At 58.0% G+C, this 8,800-nt stretch overlaps 1 protein-coding gene across 1 annotated transcript in view; it reads right to left on the bottom strand.

Moving 5' to 3' along the window:
* KLF16 (Kruppel-like factor 16) overlaps nucleotides 1–8,800 on the bottom strand; it is a 10,106-nt gene continuing 1,306 nt past the window's right edge. Inside the window, exons 3-4 of the mRNA XM_006869071.1 lie at nucleotides 8,677–8,800; nucleotides 1–299 (exon numbers count right to left, since the gene is read on the bottom strand). Coding sequence (XP_006869133.1) covers nucleotides 1–299; nucleotides 8,677–8,800 — 423 coding nt within the window. The remainder of the gene's footprint in view (nucleotides 300–8,676) is intronic.

The following is an 8,800-nucleotide window of genomic DNA, read 5'->3' as shown; positions in this document are numbered from 1 at the left end:
CTACAGGCCTGCAGGGCCAGGACTGGCCGAGGGGCTGGCCACGGGGCTGCCAGCCAGGCTGCAGGGCAGTGAGTCGCTGGGTGAGGCACTGCGGGCACCACGCCGGAGCAGTTCTGGGCGGAAGTCGGGGTGGCGGCGAGCGTGCTTGGTCAGATGGTCACTGCGGGTGAAGCGCTTGGAGCAGAGTGGGCAGTGGAAACGCTTTTCCCCCGTGTGGGTCCGGTGGTGGCGGGCCAGCTCATCCGAGCGAGCAAACTTCTTGTCACAGCTGGGCCAATCGCAAGCAAAGGGACGCTCACCTGGATGGAGCAGAGGACAGACATCCGTCAGTGGAGTGACACCTCAGGCTCACCTTCCTCTTTAAAAGGAGCAGTTAGGGCCTCCAGTTACCACACATGCGCCCCCCAGTCTAGAAACAGAATTTGGGGTTGTTGTTGTTATGTGCCATGGAGTCGGTTCGGACTCATAGTGACCCTGCACAGGGTTTCCGAGGCTGTAAATCTTTACGGGAGTAGAACACCTCATCTTTCTCTCACAGAACCACTGGTAGTTTCGAACTGCTCACCTTGAGGTTGGCAGCCCGTCTCACAACCACTTCGCTACCAGAGCTCCTTATAGTAGAGACAATAGTAAAGAAAGATCAAAAAGGAAGAAAGGGGAAACAGGAAACAGAAGAAAAGGATAAACAAAAGCAGAGAAAGAATAAAATTCAAAGTAATGCAAAGAGAAGGAGGAGAAAGACGAATCAAACGCAGTGAATTTGGGGTATAAGTTTAAAATCCTCTCTGCAGATGCACAGCGAACCTACAGGTTTTCAGAAACTGTAAATCTTTAGGGGAACAGCCTCATCTCTCTCTCCAAGCAATTGGTGGGTTTGAACCATCTCGATCTTGAGGTTAACAATCAACACTTAATGTACTATGCTACCAGGGCTCCTTCAAAACCCATGTGCCTTCAAAGGAGTCCAAGTCTGATAGTGGTTAATCACTCAGCTGCTAACCAAGAGTGGTTTGAATCCACCCAGCAGCCTCCAGTTTAAGTAAGACGTGCTATCTGCTGCCGAGCTACCACAAGAGCCCTCTGGGGCAGTTCTACTGTTACACAGGCTTGCAATGAGTTGGCATGGACTTGATGGCACCTAACAACCAGGAGTCCTGGTGTGGCGCTGTGGGTTAATGTGCCAGACTGCAAAGCGGTTTGAACTGTAAGGTTGGCGGTTCAAGCTCACCAGCAACTCCTCGGAAACCCTATACAAGGTCACTATGGGTTGGGGTGTGAGGGAGGGGGCCCTGAGGTTCTGGTAAGGGTCAGAGCTACAAACGGCTACTAGAGACGATAGCACAAAATGATGAACATGACGTCACTGAATTATACAAGTAAAAAATGGCAGGGCGTAGTTTCTGTTATATATATTCTCACTACATGAAGAAAAAAGATTATCTAGGATGAAGCTGAAGCTTTCCCAGGATGTGACCCCCGTGGGCGATCTGGAAAGGTGTCCCCCCACATGTACATGCGCTCAGTACACACGCAGGTCGCAGTCGGTTTCTGGAGCAGACGATGGTTACATAAACAGGTCATGCGGCGACACCCGTGTCCACCACTAGCCCACACAACCGTCCCTCACTCATGTCCGACCCTCGCCCACTCCTGCGGGGGGGTCGTTGGGGCTTTCTGTAGCTTCCCAGGTGTTCCCGTTTCCAACGCCCTGTTTCCAAAGGACGCAGAGACCCAGGGAGCTACAAAGGCTATGTGAATGTCAGGACAGCCTCTCAAGCGTGCTGACACTCGTGCCCCTCTATAGGCAGAGGGACAGGCAGGAGGACATCTGAGGGGCCTTCCAAGCCACCTGCAGCCCAGCACCGAGGCGGGGGCGGGACCTCCGGGAAAGGATGGGGGCTGGCGCCACCGCCAAGACTGCCCCGCCCCCATGGAGCAGATGGCGCTGGAGGGGTGGCCGCCACCCTCCACTTCCTCCACAGACCCCTCCCACCGTGAGCTCGGCCCCGCCTGTCCTGTCTCTGGCGCCGCGTCAGGGATTCCAGGTCCGACCCCCACCCATCTCACCGACTGCGCGCCCGCCCGCGGCGTTCTCTCAACGGTCTCCACTGCAGACTACGGGCGCCAAGGGCCGGACAGGGGCAGATAGGTCCACCCTTAGACCAGTCCCTCAGGCTCCAGCTCTTTAAAAAGCATCCAGTTCTGACTGCCTCTGGCCACACCCAGGAACAAGTGGCCAGGCGCGCACCCAGGGCTGGCGCCTTTTCGGACCTCGCCCCAGTACACGAACCCCAAAATCCCGGTCCAACCAATGCCAGAAGCCCCATGGGCTTGGATGGGGGAGTGGATGGAATTTGGGGGGGGTCCACGTCCGTGTTCAAGATCCTCTTGACACTAAATGAGGAAAATGGGAGCAGGCCAGGACTAAGTTCCCCACAATTAGGCCTAACTTTAAGTAAAGCCCAGCTGGGTCGCAATGAGCAGGGGACAGTCACATCATGGGCTACACACTAGGACCTGCGGGGACTCAGGAGACCAAGAGTCTACATCCTAGAACACACCGATCGGGGTGTGCTAACTACAGAGCGATCGTTCAGTTGGGGGTCAGGGACCTGGGTGAAGGGCACAGAGGGGAACAGGGACCCAAGAGTGAGCGCTGGGGCAGACTTACAGCCACGGAGAGGGGTGTGCCTAGATTCTAGGGGCGACGCCGTGATATCTCCGCTCTCACTGGCTGCCCCGGGAAAAGGGATGAGGGGGGGAGGTGGGGAGAGCAGGGGGAGGTAGTGGGGTGCCAAGGAAGAGCAGATTCAGGGAGCAGCAAGCCCCCAACCCCCAGAGACAGAGAAATGTCCCACAGGAAGGCTGAAGGCCAACACACAGTGGGGGTTGGGCAGTCCCGTGAGTTGTGGCCCCAGGCACAGCGGGAAGGGAGGCTGCCGCCACCTCTGGGGGTGATATGACAGGTCCAAGATCACCAGCGTCCTCAAACTCTGGGGCTGACAGCCTTCCCACCCCACACCTCCCGCAGACCCTGATGGCAGAGGCAGCAAGCAACAGAGGGGTGGGGGTGGGGGGTGCGGCAGGGACCTGTCCCGGCATGAAATTATCTCCTAGAAAACCAAGGGGCTCCAAATAGCCCTTAGCCGCTAAGTGTGGTCATTGAAAACCACCAGCTCCTGGGGGTTTAGGGCTGAGAAGGGGGCCGTGGTTACAGGGGAAGAGCTGCTGGCTACCGATGGGGCCCGAGGTCCCCAAGGCACAAGTAGCCCTGTCGCCATCTTGCAGGGTGGAGGCTTAAAGAATGGGACCGCCCCCCCTCCCTCCAGTTTGCTGGGCAGCTCGCTCACTTCCCCTTTTGGGGCTCCAGGCTCAGCTCTCAGCCTTCGCCCCCTCCAATTCGCAGGGAGCAGGTTGAAAGGGGAGGCGCGTGCAGCCGCTGGGAACACAGCTGCCGCACGTAGGCTGGCTCACGTGGCCGCTCCCCCGCCGGGGACTGGGGCCCGGACCAGGGTCGCCTCGGCGGGTCTCCCCGCCTGCCAGCCCCGCCCCCGCCGGTCTCCACGGAGCACGCTGTGCACGTGGGTGGTGCGGGTGGTGCGCGCACAGGAGTGGTGGGCGCGCAAGCGTCACTCCCGGGCCTCTCCAATGCCAAACCCCCACTGGCCACAGTCCCCTCGCCGGAGGGGAGTGTATATGACATCTTAGGGTACAACGAAGCAGGCAGGCCTCAGATCCCCGGAGCCGGCACAGAAAGGAGAACACAGTGGGAGCCGGGTGGGCGGGGCTGCGGTGAACTTGACCCTCCTGACTCAGGCTGCGCGGGTGAGCCCAGGATAGCGGGACTGCCCAGCAAAGTGCTCCGGAAGTTGGAGGCCACATGGTCCTGGGCGCTTGGTCCCGCTATCTATCGGGGTGTGTGGGTGTGGGTGTCTCTGGCTGCTTGGCCTCAGTGTCGGGAGCACTTGCCATCCCTGAGGGCGGGGGGTAAAGGACGTGAGAGCTGAACAGGTATCCAAGAACCTAGAAGGCATTCAAGCGGCTCAGCGGCTGACTGGCCGCTCAAGGCAGAGGCTGGGGTCCCCTGGCAGTGAGCCTTCTAGCCTTTTCTCCCTGGCCATCTCCTAACAGCTCACCTGCCAGTCAGCAAATCCCACCAGCCAACCCCCCAGTGTACCCGGAAGGTGTAGGAACCCCTGAAGTTACCAAGTCTGAGCTCCCTACATCAGCCCCAAGAGCCCCTGGCACCCTCGGCCCTTCTCTCAGACCCACCCCCAACTCACTTGGCTTCTCAGATGCTCCCCCACCCCCAAAACACACACAGTCTGGTCTCTGCTTAGTATCACTCCCCAGTGAGATCTCTCCTTGGTGGTCCTGCCATCCCGCTCCCCCACAGCTGTCACCCACTTTGATGGTTTTGCTGTGAGTCGTGTCTCCCCCCCACACACACCTTTGTCAGCTCTGAGGGTACTCTGCTCATAGCTGGGTCCCCAGGACCAGACCTGGCATGCAGCAGGTACCTGATACTTATGTGTGCAGAGAGCCCACCAGCCTGGACAACCAAACCGTGGCTCCTTCTTACAGAAGCGAAGACAGCAGGTGTGGACCGCTCATCTCTGTGGTGCCTGCTGATCGCAAGCCATCCCTGAGGAGTATCACTAACCCATTCATTTACAGGGGAGGGGACCCCCATCCCAGCTTACTTCCCCAACCAACATCTCTATTGGAGAGGAGGAGGGGAGCATGCGTGCTGGGCTCCTGCCATTCTGGGGAGATCTCAGGGCCTGAGCGGCCCACCCAGTCCTGGTATCATTCACCAACTCCTGGTGTGCCTGAGCCATCTTTATCTAGGAGTTTAGCAAGAGGTGGTTATCACCCCACAATGTCATCAGACCCACACCCTCAGGCTGCAGGAAACAGGAGCCCTCCACCCCACCCACTGGGCAGAGGAGGTGGGTACCAGCCAAAGGCTGACACATACCATCCCTACCCCTTCTTCCACTGCTCTCTTAGGGCCTGGCACTGCCCCTCAGATAAAAGCCCATCCTGTGACCACCCTGACCATCAGAGAGCTAACAGCTCCTGCTTGGGGTTGGTGGGAGCTGCCTGTATCTCTGGGCCTCTTTTCCAGTTTGGCCCTCTTCCTGAGCCTGCCTCCTGTAATCCTCTGTCCTAGGACTTGCCCCTCTGACCCAATTTGTGGGTCTGCCCACCCCTCTTTCTCATAGAAGAGGGCAGATCCATGCTCCTCAAGGTCTCTCTCGGAACCCCATAATCTCTTCTCCATAAACAGATTTTCCTTTGCAAAGCCAAGCCCCCACTCCCCCCACCCTTGGGATTAAGTGGAACCCTTCACCTGCTCCCCATCTCATTCTCAAACCCCATGCACAAGGGCCTCTACCCAGGTCCTCTGGGGCTTCAGCAATGCTGTTCCTTCTCCAGAGACACACGCTTCCAACCTAGCCCAATCCCTGCTGCTGCCCACACACATAAAAGTTCTGAGTCTCAGGGGTCACGGAGTGGGTCGGTTTGTCACTGGGATCCCTGTTGCCTTTAAAGCTCTGGTACAGAGTAGGTGTTCAAATGTTTCTCAGATTTAAGTAAATGGGATTTCAGACTAGACCAGGGATTCTTACCAGAGGGTGATTCCTGCCCCCCAGGGGTCACTGGGCAATGTCTGAGGGTATTTGCAAGTGTCACAAATGAGGGAGGTGAGCAACTGGCATCAAGTTGGTGGAGGTCAGAGATGCTACTCAACACTTCACAGTGTACCCCACAGCCCACCCAGAGAAGGATGCGGTTCTCACGTCAGCAGTGCCCAGGGGTACAACTAAGATTCTCCTCTAGGCCCTCCCAGCACCACGGGGCCAGAGACACTCAGAAGGTGCGAGAAGTCCATGTGCCCGGCATTGGGGAATCTGGGGGGTGGGGTTGTCGTTTCCAGAGACGAAGGTGGTTCAAAAGCAGAGAAGAGACAGCCAGCCTCTGCTCCCGCCCCCACCCTATCTCTGAGCTCACACTCTCAGTATCCATGGCAACGTTGTCAACATCTCCAGCAGCTTCCAAAGTCCCTTCCCACCCCACGCAGAAGCACATTGGCCAGCACTGGCTGGGCCAGGAATGTGGTTCACAAACAGGGGGGCACTGCGTGCATCTCTGGAACCCCATCCCCCCTGCCCCAGACCCCACAGCTGGGTGTCCCACTTTGAAAAATCCCATTATCCCATCCCGAGCCAAACAGGGCACCATACACATCAGCCCGGGCCATTGTTCTGTGCCTCGATTTATTCATCTGAAAAATGGGCCAGGGCCAGGACGTGATGTCATCTCCTTTGCCAAGATGGAAGGTTCCTGAATGATACAAGTGCTTTTTGATGGTTTGAAGCCACCCAGTGGTGCAAACTTTTGGCATGGTCTGCTTTTACAAATATTACAGCCAGGAGCACCTTATTCTAACAAACACTACTCTGGAACACATGGGGCACATAGATAACAATGGATTTGGGGTAAAAGTTTTTCTTTACCAAGACAACAACCTGCCTCAGCAGCGGGGAGGGGCAGGACTTTCACTCTGAAGTGCCTTAGGGCTAAGGTTCTGCAGACAGCAGGTACCTAATTATGGCTCCTAAGCCTATCTATCTCCAACCTGCCCAGTCCCAAACTACAGAACAACATGTGGGTAATGCATCCTCCTACAACCCTGTGGGGCCAGAGAGCTTTGGGACACCCAGGTCAACACACCCTTAAAAGGAACTATAAGTAATGGGGTAAGGAGGCAAGATTCTGGTCTTGTGGGGGCTGACTTATAAAGAGACCATGGGGGTCCTGGGTGAGGGATGGGCAGGAGACATTGAATAAATGCCCCAAACCCTCTGGAACCTGAGTTCTGGGGCCCTCAAAGTCTCCAGTCCATCCCAGCCCCACACTATGTGTTGGCAACAGTGTCTCTGTAACCCCTCTTGGGAGGTGACATTCTTGCTATCTCTGCACATGGTTTAGGGGCCACCAACACCATCACCTGGGGTCCACAGACATGCAGAGGTAGGAGACAGCCTTCAGCATATACTCCTTGGTGGCAAGGTAGAAAGTGGCTTGACCACCACTTTCACCACACCCAGGCAGTATCAGAAGGGGGCTGGAAAAAACAAATCTAGCTAGTGGGCACGGAGTGGGAGAGGGTAGGGCAAAGCTCACTGGGGACAGTGAGGGGGTAGGCTGTGGGTGCAGCAGTGAAAAAGATGGGGTTCCTTTTATACTAGATTCCCACCTGGGCTTTCCGAGGTGGGAGTCCTGGGGTGGGACACTCTTTTGCCCAGTTAGTGGCCCAAAGAAGTAGTTCCCTTTCTTCTCCCCCCATAGGAACTTCACTATGTTCAAACACTCCTCAAAGTGCGTCTAGCAGAGACTCTAGGATTCCACTGCTTAAGGAGAAAGCACCCACTAGAGATGGAGAAGCCTGAAGAAACTGAACACTGGGTCCAGTCAGTCTGTGCTTACAGGCAGGTGGCGGGGACCTCAGGAAAAGGCCTTCTCCCCTCCTTTCTCGATTCTCCAGCCCCACCATTAGGGCCTCCACTGTGGCTCCCCCACACCCCAAAGACAGAGACTGGGTTCCTCCACATGGCATGGGAGGGCCTCGCTTCACCTGGGCACCGAGGCTCCAACCAGCAGCAGACCAAGGGCGGTGCCAAGAAACCTCCCCATCAATCCTAGCAGGCAGAGGCAGAAGAAACCGAGGCCTTAGGATGCATACAAAAGTCCAGCCCTGAACCTGCCCCTTGACTTTGCTTGTGCTCCCAGTGCCCAAAGCCAGGCCTGCCACCAAGACGAACGGTTCCCCGACTCCAGCATAAACCCGTAACACAGAGAACTCTTAAAGTAGCGATAGTGGGGGCCCATGAGGGGCAGCAGAAGGGTGTACGTAGCCCACAAGGGAACGGGGTGGGGGTGACCAGGGCCCGTCTGGCTCCGGGCTCTCTCAGCGGCTTTCAGGGCCATGCTGTGAAGGTGTTAGTATTCCTGAGTCCTTCTCCAAAGCCCAGCACCTTTCTGGTTCCGTCCCCTGGTGGCGGGGAAAGTGCGCTTGGACAACGTGGTGAGGACCTCAAGTCTTCATCTGCCCCAGACTAAGCCCCTCCACCGGCGAGCCCAGCCCCGCCCTCCGCTCTCCAAAGCTCACAGCATCGGTAAGAAAACGTGCTGTGCCCATCCTTCCCTGCCCCGGGACCAGCGCCAGACGCCCCCCCACCGCCCTCCCGGCCCAGTTTGCTCAGCCACCCCGAAGAGGTGAAGCGGCAACGTGGCTCCGCCCTTTTTACAGATAAGAAAACTGAAGCTTTGGAAAGGAAGAGCCTGGAGGGCTCCATCCACCGCGCTCATCCCCAGGACAGGATGGCTGGGAGTGCCGGCCTGGCCACAGCCAGTCGCAGATCCCCAACCCAGCCGGGCCCGGTGCATACGGTCCCACCAAGGCAGCCATCAGCGTGCCTGGACCGCGTGGCCGCCACGCCCCCCCCCCCGCGCGCCCCACCCACCGAGGCACCGCCCTCCGCCTTCTCTTCTCCCTCCCGCCCGGCGCGGCGGCAGCGGCTAGGGCGCGCCCCCCTCCCCGCCCCCCGCGCGCCACGCAGTTTCGGGGTCCCGGCGGGGGGAGGGGGTGCCCAGGGTCTGGCTCACCTGTGTGTGTCCGCAGGTGAGACTTAAGGTGCGAGGACTTGTAGTAGGCTTTAGCGCAGCCCGGGAACGGGCAGCGGTGGCTCTTGGCGGCGGCAGGCGCGGCGCCGGGGGCGCGGCCCGAGGA

This window comes from Chrysochloris asiatica, unplaced genomic scaffold (genome assembly GCF_000296735.1).
Source record: "Chrysochloris asiatica unplaced genomic scaffold, ChrAsi1.0 scaffold00125, whole genome shotgun sequence".
Lineage (NCBI taxonomy): Eukaryota > Metazoa > Chordata > Mammalia > Afrosoricida > Chrysochloridae > Chrysochloris > Chrysochloris asiatica.
The sequence above is the reverse complement of the archived record's forward strand: the minus strand, read 5'-3'. Positions and strand labels throughout refer to the sequence as shown.